The sequence below is a fragment of the Canis lupus genome, chromosome 6, assembly GCF_048164855.1.
Source record: "Canis lupus baileyi chromosome 6, mCanLup2.hap1, whole genome shotgun sequence".
NCBI classification, from domain to species: Eukaryota; Metazoa; Chordata; class Mammalia; order Carnivora; family Canidae; genus Canis; species Canis lupus.
In genome coordinates, this window is record NC_132843.1 from 12,157,842 (window position 1) to 12,176,829 (window position 18,988).

Sequence of the window (18,988 nt, forward strand, 5' to 3'; positions counted from 1 at the left end):
CTTTGGAGATTGACTCTGACTTTGAATCCTGGCTCTGGTACTTAATGAGTTACTGTAACCATTTTCTACCTTAAAGCCCTTATTTAAAGAGAGACTAATGGGGAATGCCTGGGTGGGTCAGCAGTTGAGCATCTGCCTTTGGCTCAGGGTGTGATCCCAGGGTCCCAGGATCAAGTCCCACATCAGGCTTCCTGCATGGAGCCAGCTTCTCCCTCTTCCTGTGTCTCTGCCCCTCTCTCTCTGTGTCTCTCATGAATAAATAAAATCTTTAAAAAGAGAGAGAGAGAGAGAGACATGGTATTTAATCTTTTAGAATTGTGAGGATTGCTTATATTTTAAATTCTACAGGATAAAATAGAAGCTCAGTAAATGCTAAATTTTTCAAGTGAGAATTCAAAAAAATTGGAATGTGGGGATGCCTGGGTGGCTCAGTCGGTTAAGCATCTCTTGATTTCAGCTCAGGTCAAGATCGTCAGGGTCCTGGGATAGAGCCCCGCGAAGGATTCCACACTCAGCTCAGAGTCTGTTTGAGATTCTTTCTCCCTCATTCTCTATGCCCTACTCCTCTAAAAAAATATAGAAATGTAGTCCTTGAGACATAGTCAATTTGATATTCATTGTTTCCTATTCAAAACAATTTTTAAGGAATATCTATTTTATGAATTTGGTGATCCCTACTTAAAACACCACAAACTTTTAAGCTGCCATTGAGGAAAACTACAGGGTCCCTAGCCTATCATTATTTTGTAGCATATGGGATAGTTCATGACATAGGAAAGTAAATACAAATTCCCAAGGTAATTTTTATTGATTGTGCTTAGGATTTCTGTTATCCTAAATTTTATGCAGAAGAGTCTTTGTAGTGTTAACTTCATTTGAGAAATATTCAGATGTTTACCTGATGATCCATTCTTTAACTTAGAGATGTGCTGAATGAATAATCATCTTTAAGTTTGTACTGTCATAGACTCTTCATTGCATTAAATATGTGACTTAAATGAAAAGTGAGATTGTACTTTTCTTTGAAAAAAAAATTCTATTTGGTACCAGTTATATTCAGTGGAGGAAATTTAATTTGTATTCTTCTCATTTGAATTTTCATTATCATTCAGTGAGTATCAAAGCATAATTTAGTGTTCATCTTAGGGCTTATTTTTTTACTTTTAAAATCTAAAAGCTAAGACCCAGCCTTTAATTCCCAAATTATAAACTGTTTATCGATTCCTTTCACATAGAATAAAACTATATTTAAATGTTAATCTTAAGAAACAAGGTTTTGTAATAGTAAATAAAAATTAGTCTTTTATTAATCCTCTTAAAAACTAGTCTTAACAGCCTATATCCATGAAGTGCAGTTCCACCATATTCCCTGTAGAGGACAGCAAAAACACCTTTTTTGGATTGAGAACATTTTAAAAAGAAAAGTTAGATTCTTGGGGGGGGAAAAATTCCACACAACTTGATATGTAACCCTTATGTTTTGGTTAGGTAGTATTTTTGAATTTATGTTACTGTGTAGCAAGTGCATGTATTTTTAGATATAGAACCATACAAATTAAAGCCACCAAAAAATAATTTCTGCACTGTATTTTACTCTGAAATCATAACTCTAGGATTTGGGATAGTATGTGTACTATATATAATGCTTAGAACTTGTACATGTAAATGCTCTTAAACATTTTATGCAAATTCATAAAATGAAATACTCTCTTTTGCCTCTAGAAGCACCAAGATTTTTTTAAAATTTTAACTTATTGATACATTTACTCTGTTTTTAAGTTTTGATGTTTCCTGGTACAGATTAAAAGATAAGCCTCAATAGCTATGGCTTATAATCTTAAATGTATATTATATGTAAAGATTTAATAAGATAGGCAAATTATGAAATAAAAGTATTTGGATCAAAATTGTTTTTTTTATATTTTACTTTACAGGAATTTCCATTCCTTTTACTGCTATACTCATTAACAGTTTTATCTGAAGAATAAAACACAGTTGGAAATTCTGTACACTGGTGTTTGAGCCCCTTGTCCCGTAGCCCTACCCTTTGTTCCCAGAGCAAAAGGGGAATGACTGGCTATGCATGTGTTATTTCCTCTTCTTTCATTAGAAGTATATTTTGCTAATGTCAGATGTTATATAATTAATCAAGTATATGTGTCATATTCATACTTTATACATTTGAATTTACTTTTAAAATGAGGTATAATTGACATACACGATTTTATTAGTTTCAGGGGTATAATATAATGATTTGATGTATGTATATATTGAGAAATGATCACCAATCACAGTAAGTCTAGTTAACATCCATTACCATACATAGTTATCAAATTTTTCCCTTGTAATTAGAACTTTTAAGATCTTGAGTTTACTTTTAAGTTGATATTTAAAATTAGTAAGAATAATCATTTCCATGAATTTGCTTTTATTTCTTTTGCTTTGTTGTGAACTGTGGTTAACATTTAAAAAATATTACTCCTTGATTTTCTGTTTTTCTCAACCAGAAAGAAAAAAAAATGCAGAAATATGTTACATTGAGAAAGTAGGAGATAGTAAATGGCTTTAGGTTTTATGTACTATATTTGTCAACTCCCAAGTGCCTGACCATCTTTTTCTACTACATTGTGTACTCTTAGAAAACATGGGTATCTGTTTCCTTTGTTAAATTCCATAGCACTGATTATATTGTGTGCTTAGAATAGTAAACATTTTTGACTGGCTAACTCCTTTTTAGATTCCAGATTAAGGTTCCAGAATAGAGTTGCTAATTTATTTGTACCAAAACTCTGAACAAACCAGCAAAACAAACAAAACCTTGCTTCAGTATAACCTTAGACCACATTCAAAGTGAATTGAGGTTGGTAAGGCATTGAATTCATGGAGAAAAAATGGAAAAGTAATATAGGTTTATTATCCTCTAAGACTCTGGGGAAATCTTTCTCTTTCAGGTTTAGTAACATTTAATTATACACTTATAAAAGGACTAGAAATCTTATGTTAGCGTCTCCTAAAAGCTATTAAAGCCCAAATCTGGCTTCATTTGGGTTATAGACAATGAATGCTTTAAATTCTTTGTTTTTTGTTAAACAGGAGCAATACATTTACAGAAATAAATAATTATTTTATTGTGAAAATGATTAGAAAACATTATGAACATAAAGTTTTTTATGTATTTTCTTTTAAACTTTACCTATATCATGTGCTCCTAAAGAATACCTATCATTCCTAGAGGGAATTTGATAAATTTCTGCCAAGCTCCATCTTGTAATTACGAACTGTATTTAAAAAATGCTCTTTCTAGGACTTTTCATCTGTGAATTTTTATTTTCATACCTGTTCTGTAATGTGGCTGATATAGCTAACCAGCAGTGATTAAGCTGAAATTGATTTATATATTTGTAATCCAAATGAACATGTGCTTTAAAAAAACGATTCCATGCTATTTTCTTTCTGTTACCATGTATCAATCATAGCATTTAGTCAACATTTGTATGCGGTACCTTTTTACCAATGAAATATAGTTTTTGGTAGTTATTATTACTTAAGGAATAGTTACTTGTGGAAATAATATGGTAAAATTTTAGGTAAAAATTATCTACAATTTGGAAATGATGGGATGTGCTACCAAGTTATAGCTACGAAGATATTGTATTTGTTAGTTATATGTGTTCCATATTTTTATCGGTATCCAGTTCTTCCTTTACTTTCTTTTGCTAATGAATATGCTTGCAGAGACATCTGTTTTTTTATGTGGATTATTTTTCTGTTGTTCCTGTATATTTTTCATGCACAGATTAAGATTTATTAAAAAATTCAGTTTCAGTGCTCAGGAGATGTGTCAGCAGTATTGGAAAACTGGAAAGTCATCTGTGAGGGTGTTAAAATCCTATTTCTCATCTACAACTGAAAACTGATAAATCAGGACTCCCGAAAGTTCTGATGGTATTGTTTCCAATCTCAGGATTGCTTATTTCAAATGATTTCTAACTATAAATAGGATAGCCTGTGATGAAATCCTTGGAACTAATTAGCTGTCTTTTGTTTGTTTGTTTGTTTTATTTTATTTATTTATTTTTTAAAAATTTTTATTTATTTATGATAGTCACACACACACACACACAGAGAGAGAGAGAGAGAGAGAGAGAGAGAGAGGCAGAGACATAGGCAGAGGGAGAAGCAGGCTCCATGCACCGGGAGCCCGACGTGGGATTCGATCCTGGGTCTCCAGGATCACGCCCTGGGCCAAAGGCAGGCGCCAAACCGCTGCGCCACCCAGGGATCCCCTGTTTGTTTGTTTTAAAGGAAACAATTAAAAAAAAATAAATAAATAACGGAAACAATCCTGCTTTTCTGCTTTTAACTGCTAAAAGGAAATTGATTCCTTTCTTAATAATAATTTTTGTGTTTTTTCTCTTTTTTGAACAGAGGTTCTAAAAGACTATGTCAAGCCAGATGGGGAGTGTTTGGAATTGTTTGCTCGAAATTTACAGCCAGGTTGGACTAGTTGGGGCAATGAAGTTCTCAAATTTCAACACTTGGATTATTTTGTTGCTCTGGAGTCTAAAAGCTGACTTTGATCATAAAGTTGTGATTTTCTTCAGTTTTTCCTCACCTCTTTTTCCTTCATTCGAACTGATTTTTCCTTTTCTTACCAACTAGTATGCTTAGAAATGTAAACAGGACTTGATTTTTCTGCAAAGGACCAGAAGTGACAAGTCTTTATGTAGTTTTGAGATGAATTTACTTCAGTTGCACTAGTATTCCCCATTATTCCAGATTCACTGCAAATAAAGAGGTAAGCAGAAAAATTACAAGACTTTCTTATTGAAAATTTTGGAAAGCATACACTATAGACCATATATCATAATTCTGCTTATGGATGTGTTTTGTTTGGCACATATGGTGGTATAAAAAAAGAAATTGAACCATCATTTGAAAAAGCAGGACATTTCACATAAAGTATAGATTTCTGCTTTTCTTTAAACATCAGAAGCTCTGGCTGCAGTGTAGTCTCTATTCTTTCTGGCATCAGTAAGTAGGACCCAGTGGTAGCAGCAAAATTGGGAAGGGACATGGGCTTTGCAGTTTACCACAGTAACACTTGCTCTGTGCTACTCACTTATATTGTCTAGTTGGCCCTGTGTAACCCAAACTTATGACCTCTGGTATACTGTTCCATTCTGGAAAAAATACGGAGAGACCTGCCAAGTACCTCATCATTGTACTGAGCTTATGAAACAGTTTTGGAGGGTTTGACATTGCATTGAGGGTCACTATTCAAGTAATTCTTGGTTTTGTTTGGTTTTCTAGAAGATTTAAAAAATATATTTCTTATAAAAATGTCAGAAGATAAACACTGCTTATGATTTAAAAGATATTTATATTATTTAGTTTTCCACAAATATTTCTTTAATAAGTAAAATATTTTTACTGAAATGATCCTTATTTGTAACTTTTTAAAAAAAATTGAGGTATAATTTCACATAAAATTCTCTAATTTTTACTGTAGGGTTCAGTGAGTTTAGAAAACAGATATACAGTTATCTGCTTACCACTGTAGTCATGATGTAGAACATTTTCTTCACCTCCAAAACTCATGTGTCCAATTATAGTCAGTCCCTTCCTTCCACCCCTGGCCTTTGGTGAACAATGATTTGTTTTCTATCATTAGTTTTTTAGAATTTAATATAAACAGAATCATAGAATATGTAACCTGTTGTGTCTGGCTTCTTTCACTTAGCATTTTGACAAAAATATTTATATAATTTACAGCTTTTCTATGGATATTTATCTGCTAAGTAAAATGTTAGGTTGGAATGATTATCTGACAGGGTTGCCAATTTGTTTACTGATTTTGCCAAAGAAAAATGTTATTTTCGAAGTCTGTTCATTCTTTGAGTATGTGAATATAGTATTATAGGCTTAATTTTGTATTTACAGAGATATTCTAACTTGTTATTGAAATAAAAAAAGTATTAAACATGAAGCAAACTTCTCACGGCCTCATTTGAAACTATTTACAACCTCTTGTAGTATTTGTAGATTTTATATAATTTGTGGAAACATTTTATTCTCACCAAGTTTTTGGACTCTTATTTTTGCATCACAAATACTGATACTTGAGATAAAAAGAATTTTTATTTACAGAATGTGGTATTCAAGACAGAGGTTTTGTTTTGTTTTGTTTTTAAGACACAGAAATCATAGTCTTAGCTCTCTGCTCCTGAGTTGTACAACCTGTGGGCCTTGTTTGTAATGCCTGTTTAATTATTGGGCTCTTCTTTGAACAAAGGATAGTTCTGCAAAATGGAACAATCACATCCCTTGTGAGAACAAAAAGGTCAGACTAGGAACTTTGAACTTTGATTTCATTACCACTAAATTTTAGCCAACTGACCTAATGAACTTTTTATTATTCACTTAATGTTATAAGATATCTTCATTCAGAGATTTTTATATTACCTTTAAAACTTGTAAGGATTTTGTTTTCTGTCATTCTTTTTATAGAGTTAAAGTCTTTTAGGACTCTTGGAAATGCTTAGGGAAAGGGATAGAGCTAATGTTTGTTGAATAGTGTGTGTTACTCTTCACTATGTTTTTTATATTTTCTTGCATTTAATCCTTGTACAGTCCTGAGAGATACTATCTCCATTTAATAGTCAAGAAAACTGAGGCCAGGGAGACTATTTTGTCCTAAAATCTGTAATAAGTATTAGAACTAGGATTGGAATGCATAGCTCCCTGATTCCAGAGTCCATGCTATATTCCATATAAGAACATGGGAAACTGAGCAAATGACTAACAATTTCTAAAGTGTTATCAGTTCCCTCGAGCCCAGTTCTAGTGTTCAGTTTGATTTTGACTTACCTGGAGGCCATCCAATCACAGTTGACATCCTGAGCAATCACGTGAAAAGTCATTTCACCTGCACGTGGTTAGCAGTGGGCGCCACACAAGAAAATTTGGGGAATCTTGCTTCATAAGATTTTATCTTTAGAATTCATGGCCTTTCTATTGAGGCTCTTTCACCCTCCCATACAGGGTCCATTAGAGTCACGAGTATTTAACTACTTTTTTGGAAGCAAATCCTCTGTAAGTTGGTCCTTTTTTGTCTTCCTTTCTCATTCAGCCTTTATTTGTATCCTGTGTAGTCAAAGTTCAACTTAGTTTCGTTCAGTTCTCTTGGCCACTTTAGGCCCAGGATATTTTCTGTATAGATGGTAGTCAGTTCCATGTAGCACACAGTCATTGCATTCTGAAGCCAGCCTGCCTAGCTTTGCACCCCAACTTTTTCAACTACTAGCTTAGGACCTTGGGAAAGTTAGTTAAGTCTATGCTTTAGCCTCTTCATGCATTGAAATGGGCAGTAATAATTCTTAAGTTGTTATGAGGATTAAATGAGTTAACATGTGTTATATACTTAGAACTATACTTGGAGTATTATAAGCAATCAGTAATGTTTGAACTCTTCGCATATTGTTAGTTTTAGGTCAAAAAGGTTTTCTTTAAAAAAAAAAAAAGTTTTCTTTCACAATCTACTCCAATTCAGGGGATTCACCTGACAATTCATAGAGTTTTTCTGTTAAACATCATATTTTCTTGATTTTTTTTCTTGAGATTGGATTTCCTAGCTTACCCCTGGTTTCATAGATGAAGAAGCTTTGAAATCCATCATTTCCATTGTGGTCCTGGCTTAAAACAAATCATTAAAAACATTAAAACAAAGACCACATGTAGCTTTGGGCTTTAGCTCTTGACTCTGAACTTCATAGTTACTCTGTGTTGTTCTTTGATGACTTCCATAAGTGGTTAATTGGTGGCTTTTCTGATGTTTCTTCTATATTCAGAGACTTTAGGCTGGTATCACATTAATTTTGGTTCAAAATAGATTTGTTACACTTTGCTGGAGGATCTGTTACACCTGCAGGAACTTGATTTTTATGTGCAGCAGCTGTGGTGTGAATGTTTGTACCTTCCCAAAATTCGTATGCTGAAACTAAGTGTGATGGTATTTAGGGGTAGGGCTTTGGGAGACAATTAGGGTTAGATTAAGTCATCAGTGTTGGGCCCTCATAACAGGATTAATGGTATTATAAAAACAAAACAAAACATGAAACTTCACTCTGCATATAAACACCAAGAAAAGGCCAGATAATAGCATAACGAAGAAGAGGGCACTCGCCAGGAAACTGACCATGCTGATACCTGGTCCTGAACTTTGAACCTCCTGAATCGTGAAGAATAAATATTTATTGTGTAAGCCACCCAGTCTGGTAATTTGTTAACAGTAGCCTGGAACTGACTGAGACAGCCACCAAAGGGATTTTCTAGTTGATAAGATACCTACTAAGTAAATAAGACCTTTTTCTTTGGTCTAGAAGTGAGAATAGGTTTTTCTTCCTGGATGTCACCATTTGAGAGAGGCCAGTGTCACTGTGGGCTGGTTGTCTTCTTAGAGGAAGATAGATTGGTTGACTCCGGTCTGGACCAGGCTTTAATTGCTACCTTTGCTCTGTCCTTGCTGTAGGCTGTATCTACTTTGTCCTATTCGAGTCCTTTAAATTCTATGACTCAAGATCATTCTTATGAGAAATCTCAAATGTACCTTTCAGGTCTGGTACCCTAGAGACATTTCTTTAGTGAATTTTTATATATTCAGCTTCAGTGAGACTTTGGGTTTTCTACCGTTAATGATTCAGGGGAGGATTATAATTGCATTAAAGGGCCTTCCCTTCCCTGAAAATGCTCTGCAGTTCACCTCATTTGACTCATATCATGCACTGGCCTGCCACACCCTGGGAAGCACCACAGCACTGTTGGCATAGTTCTCTGGTTATCAGAGTTCTTTTATGTCAATTACATCACTTTACCCTCAAAGCAGTTTTATGGAGTTGTAGTTATAATGAGGGAACAGGTTCATAGAGGGTAGCTGACATGGCTAATAAGTGATAACCAAGACTTGAATTCTGATTCTTAAATTAGGGCACTTTATGTTGTATCATGTTTGCTAATGAACCTGAGATCTTAATAATAGGCTCATTATCCACTAATCAGAGGATCCATTGGGTAGCCTGAAGGAAATTTAGAATGGTTCATATATAATCATCTAAACATACCTTTCTGAGTATATGATATAACCAGTCTTGGGTTACTACCAATATTTTTCATTAGAGATTTTAGTGACGTTGATTGAACTGATAGCTGGAGTGCCACTCACTCAGAATGAGATGGGCTGTTAAACTCTTTGATACAAGCCATGAGCACATTTACCATGAAATTATGTGTCCCTCAATTAGATTAGCCATCTAAATTCACATTTTTAAAGAAAACTCTTCTGCAAAATATAGATTTGTACTTGAAGGTGGCTATTCAAGTGGTGAGAAAGGAGAGCTTATGTAAGGTAAGTAGGGGTACAAATTATTTTATGTACCATGGTGATCTGCTACCAGTGTTTGGTTGTATGGACCAACCCAGAACTACATAGGTGGTCTTAATTCATGGTTCTATTGACTAGTCTACTCCAGCTTGAAAGCAAGTCAGATTACCTTGATAGCTCCATAACCAGCCTTTTCTCTTGAATTTTCTTTCTTTCTTTCTTTCTTTCTTTCTTTCTTTCTTTCTTTCTTTCTTTCTTTCTTTCTTTCTTTCCTTCCTTCCTTCCTTCCTTCCTTCCTTCCTTCCTTCCTTCCCTTCTTCCTTCCTTCCTTCCTTCCTTCCTTTCAGATTCATTCATTCATTCATTCATTCATTCATTCATTCATGATAGACATAGAGAGAGAGAGAGGCAGAGACACAGGCAGAGGGAGAAGTAGGCTCCATGACAGGAGCCTGACGCAGGACTCGATCCCGGGACTCCAGGACTGCACCCTGGGCCAAAGGCAGGCGCTAAACCGCTGAGCCACCCAGGGATCCCCTTCCCTTGAATTTTCCTAGGAGTTAACCTAAATCTGGGACTTCTGTGAACTTCCCAGTTCTGGGAACTTTTTGGTCTTTTTCAGTAGCAGACCCCAAGTCCTTGGCACCATATAAAAACAAATTGATCTCTATGGGTAGAGAACATGAGGAAACTTTTTTCATTCGCTTTTTCCGATCAGGCTTTGGCCTAATTATCAGATTACTGTGACACAACAATGGCATAACTTTGGATGATAGCTAAGGCAAATGAATAGTCACAGTATTAAATCATTTTTGGTCAATATCTCTAAGGAAAAACAAGGCACCCAGCTTGATTTTTAGCATCTCCCCAAATTAACCACATATCCTGATTGTTAGTCAAACTAGACTGTTATTTGAATTTAGGACTCTGCTTTTGCTCATGAATCTTCCTCAGGAACAAACTAGGCTGATCCCACCAGGTGGGATCACCTGGGTCTATATTTTGAGTCTTGATATTCATCTTCTGAATGATTGAATAATTATTTAAACTACACTTTCTTGTATTCTAAAGAATATGAAGGCTAATTTTTGGACCTTGTAGGATTATTATGAGGATGAAATGAAATAATATATGAATGTATATTAAGTTTCCTAGCATAGGACCTGGTACTTATTTTTTTTTTTTTTTTTTTTTTTTTTTAAATTTTTTTTATTTATTTATGATAGTCACAGAGAGAGAGAGAGAGGCAGAGACACAGGCAGAGGGAGAAGCAGGCTCCATGCACCGGGAGCCCGACGTGGGATTCGATCCCGCGTCTCCAGGATCGTGCCCCGGGCCAAAGGCAGGCGCCAAACCGCTGCGCCACCCAGGGATCCCGGACCTGGTACTTAGAAGTTATTCAATATGGATACTTAGTTCTCTTTATTTGCAGTCTTCCTGGTAGCATATCTTCATGATACACTTTTTTTGCCCCTGAAGGAAGGCTTTTTATTGTTGCTCTTAGAGCCATTTTTCACATGCTTGGATTATTCAGATATGTTTTCCCTCACATTTATCATAAAAACTGAAAAGCAATTTATTCTTCAGATGGCTCGCTGAAAAAAAAATGACGACTTTATATCCTCTTGACTATCTTAGGAGAGGAGGACAAATTTTTATTTATGTTTCTCCTATCAGCAGATCTGGAACTGCCAATATTTAATGAATGACTAAACTAACTCCTGGCCTCAGGTATCTTTGAACTCAGTTGAGTAGAAGACTCTTATAAGAAACCATTAGAGCATAACAAAATGTGCAAAGTGTACATAGTGTGCAAAGACTAAATGGCAGAATAGAGGGAAAATGATGCAAAAGTTTAGAGAGGCAGATCACTAGAGATCACTAAGCAATATGAGAAATGGAGAGCAGGAACCAAGTCCTGATTAAATTTTGGTTTATTTTCTTATTGTAGGAGTGACTGTAAGGATGTTACTAGGCAATAGGCAGCTAAAATGTGAGTTCAGAAGAGTTACAAAGAAAGCATTTTGTTCTTGATTGTAAACTTAAAATTTTTTTTTCTCTAGAAATATAGAGAATATTAGTACATGCAATTTTATCAATTTGTTAGAGCTAGAGTCTAAATTAACAGGAGTTTTTTCCTACTCTGATATTTTCCACCTTTTGAATTAAAATGTTATCTGGGTATCTTTTCTAGATTTGTCTAATAGGATCATTTTTATTATTTTATAGTTGTATTGAGGTATAATTGATATAAGTAAGTTGCACATATTTACAACGCAGAGTTTAATGAACTTGGACTTTCGTGTATACCTGAGAAGCCACCAACACAAAGTAATAAACATAATCTCCCAAGATTTTGTCAAAGCTCTATGTATTCATCTTCTCTAACTGCCTCTCTACATTTTATCCCTATGCAATCACTGTTCTGCATTCTGCACCATAGAGTTGGGTACATTTTCTAAAATTGAACCTAGATGAAATTATACAGCATTCACTCTTATTTTGTGTATCTTCCTTCACTCAAAACATAATTATTTTGAGATTCTTTATTTTTTTGTGTATCAATAATTCATTCCTTTTTATTGTTGAGTAGTATTAAATTGTATGCACATACCACATCTTTTCATGTATTGGTTTTCTATTGCTGCAGTAACAAATTACCACAATCATAACAACTTAAACATTCATTAGTAATTTACAGTTTTGTAAGTCAGAATTCTGAGCAGTCTCACCTGAGTCACTGCCAAGAATCTCAAAAGACCAAAACCAAGGTTTTGGCTAGGCTGAGCTCTTATCTGGAGGCTCTGGGGAAGAATCCATTTTCAAGGTCATTCAGGTTGCTAGATAAATACAGTTCTGTTTCCTTGATGGCTGTCAGCTAGTAGTCAACTCTCAACTTTTGGAGGCTGCTCTCCAGTTCTTCCCCATGGTTCTATCTTCAAAGTCACGATAGCATGTTGAGTATTTAGCCTTCAATACTTCCCCTTGTGCAGCCACCTAAAGAAAAGACTTGTAAAGGGCTTTTGTGATTAGATTTGACCCACCTGAATAATCTCCCTTTTGTGAGTGATAATGTGATCATATTCGTAGATATTCATAGATTCTAACCAAATTCAAAGGAGAGGAGATTTTACAAGTGTGAAGCTCTTTGGGAGTCATTCTTAGAATTTTGCCTATCATGGGCCCAACCTCTGGCCCCCAGTGATCCATGTGTGTCCCATGTATAAAATATATTTCCTCCTCCTCAAACTTTGCAAGGCTATCATTCCATTATAGCATCAGTTCAAAGTTTAGGATCTCATCTAAATTTCTTCAACTTAAAAGTCCTAGATCTCATCCTTTAAGTCACCTAAATCAGGTTAGAATTGAGGCTTCTGATAAATAATCCATTAAGTACAGCTTCTGGACAAAATTCCTGTCCATTTGAGAACCTGTGGAACGAAAGAAACAAGTCCTGCCTCAAACATAACCAACATACAATAGTGGGATAGGCAAAGCATAAGAGTTCTAGTTATTCTGGTTAAAAAAGAGGATATATGAAAAATAAAGGCCTTACTTGTCCAAAACAGTTTGAAAATCTAGTCAAGTGAACTCCAGGCAGACTTGCTTGATTAGATTTCAATAAAAGTTCAGTAAAGCTTGGTAGTAATGCTGGCTCCCAGCTCTTGGCTCCACCCTCTAAGTTCTGGTTCATCTCTCTTGTGTTTTGTTTTCATCCTTTGAGTTACCCTTCCTTTTCTATGAAAGATAGCATATTACAGCTAACTTCTTTTATCAACCTATTTCCTGTCAATATAATTTGGAGGGGGGCGGTGTTGTGCATTGACAGCCTTCCTTTCATTTTATACTCTCTCCCCTTTAGGCCAAGCTGGTATCATTTCTGCTGATATAAATTCTGAAGAACCGTATGGATCTTTTTTTTTTTTTTTTTAAATTTTTATTTATTTATGATAGTCACACACAGAGAGAGAGGCAGAGACACAGGCAGAGGGAGAAGCAGGCTCCATGCACCGGGAACCTGATGTGGGATTCGATCCTGGGTCTTCAGGATCGCGCCCTGGGCCAAAGGCAGGCGCCAAACCGCTGCGCCACCCAGGGATCCCGAACCGTATGGATCTTGTTTGGAATTGTTTTTTTAGATGATTTTTATCAACTTGGGGAAGTTCCCTTCTATTGTTTTGAGAGTTTTTATTATGACTAAATGTTGTATTTCATCAAATGCCTTTTCTGTGTCAATTGATAAGATCATATGATTTTTTTTCTTTAGTTTGTAGATCTGATGTATTACATTCACTGGCTTTCAAATTTTGAGGTAGCCTTTCAAATCGAATAAATCCTTCTTGAATGAGGTCTATAATTCTTTTTTATACACTGTTTTTGATTTGCTAATATTTTAAAAAAGTCTTTACTGAGCCCAGGATCATTCACATTTTGTTATTTTTTTCTTCTAGAAGTTCTATAAAATTTGATTTTTGATCTACTTATAGTTATTTTATGTTTACTATGAGTTGAAAGTCAATGTTGATTTTTTTTCTAAATGTATCACCAGTTAATACAGCACTAATTGCTGATAAATCTTTCTTTTCTGCTACTGAGTTATCTTGGCATCTTTGTTGAAAACAGTTGACAAATATATATGCATCTATTGATAGATTCTTAGTTTTATTCCATTGAACTGTGTCTTTATTTATGCCAGTTCCACACTATCTTGATTACTGTAGTTTATAATAAGTTTTGAAATCAAATAGGATCAGTCCACAAACTTTGTTGTTGTTTTTGGTCATCACTTTTTAAAAAAAATTTTTTAATTTAAATTCTAGTTAACATATAGTGTAATATTGGTTTCAGGAGTAGAATATATATATATATATATTTTTTTTTAATAATAAATTTATTTCTTATTGGTGTTCAATTTGCCAACATATAGAATAACACCCAGTGCTCATCCTGTCAAGTGTCCCCCTCAGTGCCTGCCACCCAGTCACCGCCCCCCCCGCCCTCCTCCCCTTCCACCACCCCTAGTTCATTTCCCAGAGTTAGGAGTCTTCCATGTTCTGTCTCCCTTTCTAATATTTCCTACCCATTTCTTCTCCCTTCCCCTCTATTCCCTTTCACTATTATTTATATTCCCCAAATGAATGAGACCATATAATGTTTGTCCTTCTCCGATTGACTTATTTCACTCAGCATAATAGCCTCTAGTTCCATCCACGTCGAAGCAAATGGTGGGTATTTGTCATTTCTAATGGCTGAGTAATATTCCATTGTATACATAGACCACATCTTTATCCATTCATCTTTTGATGGACACCGAGGCTCCTTCCACATTTTGGCTATTGCGGACATTGCTGCTACAAACATCGGGGTGCAGGTGTCCCGGTGTTTCATTGCATCTGTATCTTTGGGGTAAATCCCCAGCAGTGCAATTGCTGGGTCGTAGGGCAGGTCTATTTTTAACTCTTTGAGGAACCTCCACACAGTTTTCCAGAGTGGCTGCACCATTTCACATTCCCACCAACAGTGTAAGAGGGTTCCCTTTTCCAGGAGTAGAATTTAGTGACTTATCACTTATGTATAACACCCAGTGCTCATCCCAACACATGCCCTCAATACCCATCACCCATTTAGTCCACCCCCCACCCATCCCTCCACCAGCAACCATGTTTGTTCTCTATAGTTAAAAGTCTCTTATGATTTGCCTCTCTCTCTCTCTCTCTTTTTTACCCTCCCCCACATTCATCTGTTTTGTTTCTTAAATTCCATATATGGTCATCACTTAAGAGATACCATTTTTATTTGTAAAATTTACATTTAAAAATTAGTAACACCAAACATTTAAAATTATTAGGCCATTTATATTTCTTTCATGAGTTAGTAATAGTTCTTTTTGATTATCCATTATCCGGATGAGGCATTCATATTTTTAAATTAATTTTTCTAAGCCTTGTAAAACGGGAATTTAAAACATACACAAAATAAGAGACAGTGATATAATGAATCTCTATATACCCATCATTCAACTTCAACAATTACCAACCTGTGACCAGTTTTGATTACTTTATACCCCTGCCTACTCCTCCCACCTGGATTGTTAAAAAGACAATCCTAGACATCTTATTATTCCATCTATAGTGTCCTCATTCTACAGATGAGCAAAGTAAGATTCAGAGAGTTTAAATGATTTCGTCAAAGTCATATAGCTAATAAGTGGCAAAACTGGGACCTGAACCCCAGTCTGTTTTCACTTCAAAGCTTACACTTTGTTTCTTTACTTTTAAAGCACTTTAAAAGAGTGCTTTACTCTTTTACTGAGATGAGATTGGAATGAAAAGACTACATATTTAATGTATACAACTTGATGAGTCTGGGAATAAGTATATACCTGTGAAACTATCACTGCTATCAAGGCCATAAACATGTATCACCTCCCAAAGTTTCCTCCTACCTTTTTATTACTACTTTTAGAAATAGTAGTATTGTGTATGTGTTTGTGTGTGTATGTGTTAGAATATACTCCTCCTGTATCTCCCTCTCTCCTTCACCTGTTTTGCCAACCTTCCACTTCCCCTTTGGCAATCAATCTGTTCTCTTTATTTATAGATCTAATTCTGCCTTTTGTTTGTTGATTTTCTTACTTTTTTAGATTCTATTTATGAGTAGAATCATATACGATTTGTCTTTCTCTGTCTTATTTCACTTAGCATAATACCCTCTAAGTCTACTCATGTTGTTTCAAGTGGCATGATCTCATTCTTTTTGGTTGTGTAATATTCATTTTCCTTATCCATTTCATCTGTTGGTAGACACTTAGGTTGCTTCCGTATCTTGGCTATTGCAAAAAATGCTGCAATAAACATATGGGGTGTGTATCTTTTCTAATAGTGTTATAATTTTCCCTAGGTAAATACTCAATAGTAGAATTATTGGATCATATGGTAGTTCTATTTTTAATTTTTTGAGGAATGTACATACTATTTTCCAAAGTGGCTTTATCAATTTACATTCTCACCAGCAGTGCACAAGTGTTTCTTTATCCTCACATCCTCGCCAGCATTTGTTTTGTTGCTTCTCTTTCATTTTTAATTTTACTTATTTGGGTATTTTCTCTTTTTTTCTTGATGAGTCTGGCTAATAAACAGTTTCATTTATCTTTTCAAAGAACTAGCTCTTGGTTTCATTGATTCCTCCCCCCCCCCATTGTCCTTTTAGTCTCTATTTCATTTATTTCTGCTGTGATTTTTATTATTTTCTTTCTTCTCCTCACCTTGAATTTTGTTCTTCTTTTTCTCGTTCCTTTTGAAGGAAGGTGAAATTGAGTTTTTTCTTTTTAAATTTTTATTTATTATTTATAATAGTCACAGAGAGAGAGAGAGAGAGAGAGAGAGAGGCAGAGACACAGGGGACACAGGCAGAGGGAGAAGCAAGCTCCATGCACCTGGAGCCCGACGTGGGACTCGATCCCGGGTCTCCAGGATCGCGCCCTGGGCCAAAGGCAGGCACTAAACTGCTGCGCCACCCAGGGATCCCGAGTTTTTTCTTTTTTCTGAGGTAGTTTTGTATTGCTTTATACTTCTCTCTTAGAACTGCTTTTGCTGGGTCCCAGAGAGTTTGGATTGTTGTGTTTTCATTTTCCTTTGTCTCCATTGTCTCCATTTGTTTCATTTTCATTGTCTCCAGCCACCAAGGTGCCTTGTTTTAAAATCTATTTTGTATGATTAAGTATTGCTACCCAGCTTTTTTAAACTTCCATTTGCATGGTGAATGTTTTTCCATCCTGAACTTCACTTTCAGACTCTAGGTCTGAGGTGAATCTCTTGTAGGCAGCATATAGATGAGTCTTGTTTTTTAATCCATTCTATCACTCTCTTTTGATTGGAGCATTTAGACCATTTACAGTTAAAGTAATTATTGATAGATATGTACATATTAACATTTTTTCTTTCCTCTTTGGTTGCTTCATTGACTCGTCACGTTTCTCGTCAGGTTTTTCTTCTTGACTCTTTCTCTGTGTCTCTCATGAATAAATAAATACAATCTTTATAAAAAAGAAAAAAAAGAAGAAGCTCCTTTAGCATTTCTTGTAAGACTGGTTTAGTGGTGTAAATTCCTTTATCTTTCTTTTGTTTGTTTGTTTTCTTTTTTTTTAAATTTTTATTTATTTATTTATTTATTTATTTATTTATTTATTTATTTATTTATTTATTTATTTATTTATATTTATGATAGTCACAGAGAGAGAGAGAGAGAGAGAGAGGCATAGACATAGGCAGAGGGAGAAGCAGGCTCCATGCACCAGTAGCCCAACGTGGGATTTGATCCCGGGTCTCCAGGATCCCGGGTCTCCAGGATCGCACCTTTGGGCCAAAGGCAGGCACCAAACTGCTGCGCCACCCAGGTATCCCTCTTTTTTTTTTTTTTTTTAATCTAAATAGTAACCATTCTTGATTATGTTTTTTTTCCTTTCAGTGCTTTGAATAGATCATCCTCTCCCTTCTGGCTTACAAAGTTTCTGCTGAAAAATCAGCTTAACATTTTACAGGGTTTTCCCTTCTACGTAACTTTGTTTTTCTCTTGGTGCTTTTAGGATTCTTTATCTTTAATCTTTGACATTTTAATTATTATAAGCCATGGTGTGGACCTCCTTGGATTCATCTTGTTTGGAACTGTTTCTTGGACTTGGATGTCTATTTCCCTCCTTAGATTGAGGATGTTTTCAGTTATTATCTCTTCAAATAAAATTTCTACACCTTTCTTTTTCTCTTTTTTCTTCTGGGACACTCATAATGCAATATTTTTTCTTTTGAAGCATATTTTTCTTTATTCCCATTTTGCTTGATTTTCCTTGTATGGATTAGTGAAATGACTATTTCTAATATTGAAGGAGTCTTGTGTGTGGTCTTGTGTGTGGTGACTCCTATACAAACTATGTGTGTTTGGTTACTTTTTCTGGCACACTGGAGCTATGACTGTATATGCTACCTACTCTTTTAAACTGTGGCTTCTTACAGAGAGAATAAAGAAAAAATAACAATTTTTTTACAAAAGTAAAAAATAAAATATAAAAGAAAAAAGAAAGACTGGAAAAAAAATGAATAAAAAAGAGAAGACCAAATCCCAAAGGTAAAAAGTAAAAACAAAACAAGTGTTCTTGTAGTTTCATGATCCCTGTAAACCATGGCTTTTTTTGTTTCCCAGTGCAGCTAGGGCTGGCGTGGGCCTTTATACTCTGAGCTTGCTGAGGTTGTAAGCCCTCTGTGATGCTCTTATCCCCCATTTATGGTGTCTGAACTCTAGCCCTTATGGTGGCCAGACCCTGCTTTGGTCTGGGCCCTTGAGATTGAGGGGGAGAGAGCATTATCATAGTTCCTTGGCCCCTTTAAACCTTGGACTTTCTTCTGTGTCCTAGTGCATGTAGGGCTGGTGTGGGTCTGTGGACCCTGGGCTCACTGAAGTTGCAAGCCTACCAAGGCCATTGGACCTGCCTGCCATGGTGTGTGGACTCTGCTTTGGTCCAGGCTTTTAGTGTAGGGTGGGAACATAAGCCATGTCATTCTCGAGTTTGACCTGGAGAACTTCCCTGTAGCAATTCTGCTATTTGGCAGAGTTCTA

At 35.4% G+C, this 18,988-nt stretch overlaps 1 protein-coding gene across 5 annotated transcripts in view; it reads left to right on the forward strand.

Moving 5' to 3' along the window:
- The window catches only part of METTL4 (methyltransferase 4, N6-adenosine), a 58,368-nt gene that overhangs the window by 32,855 nt on the left and 6,525 nt on the right, over positions 1-18,988 (forward strand). For 4 of the 5 annotated variants that reach the window (XM_072828959.1, XM_072828956.1, XM_072828958.1 and 1 more), the window contains one exon: positions 4,429-5,992. In XM_072828959.1, coding sequence (XP_072685060.1) covers positions 4,429-4,507 — 79 coding nt within the window. In that variant the 3' untranslated portion in view covers positions 4,508-5,992. Of the gene's footprint in view, positions 1-4,428; positions 5,993-18,988 lie in introns of those variants that run through there. The other variant, XR_012032367.1, reaches the window with a different exon arrangement.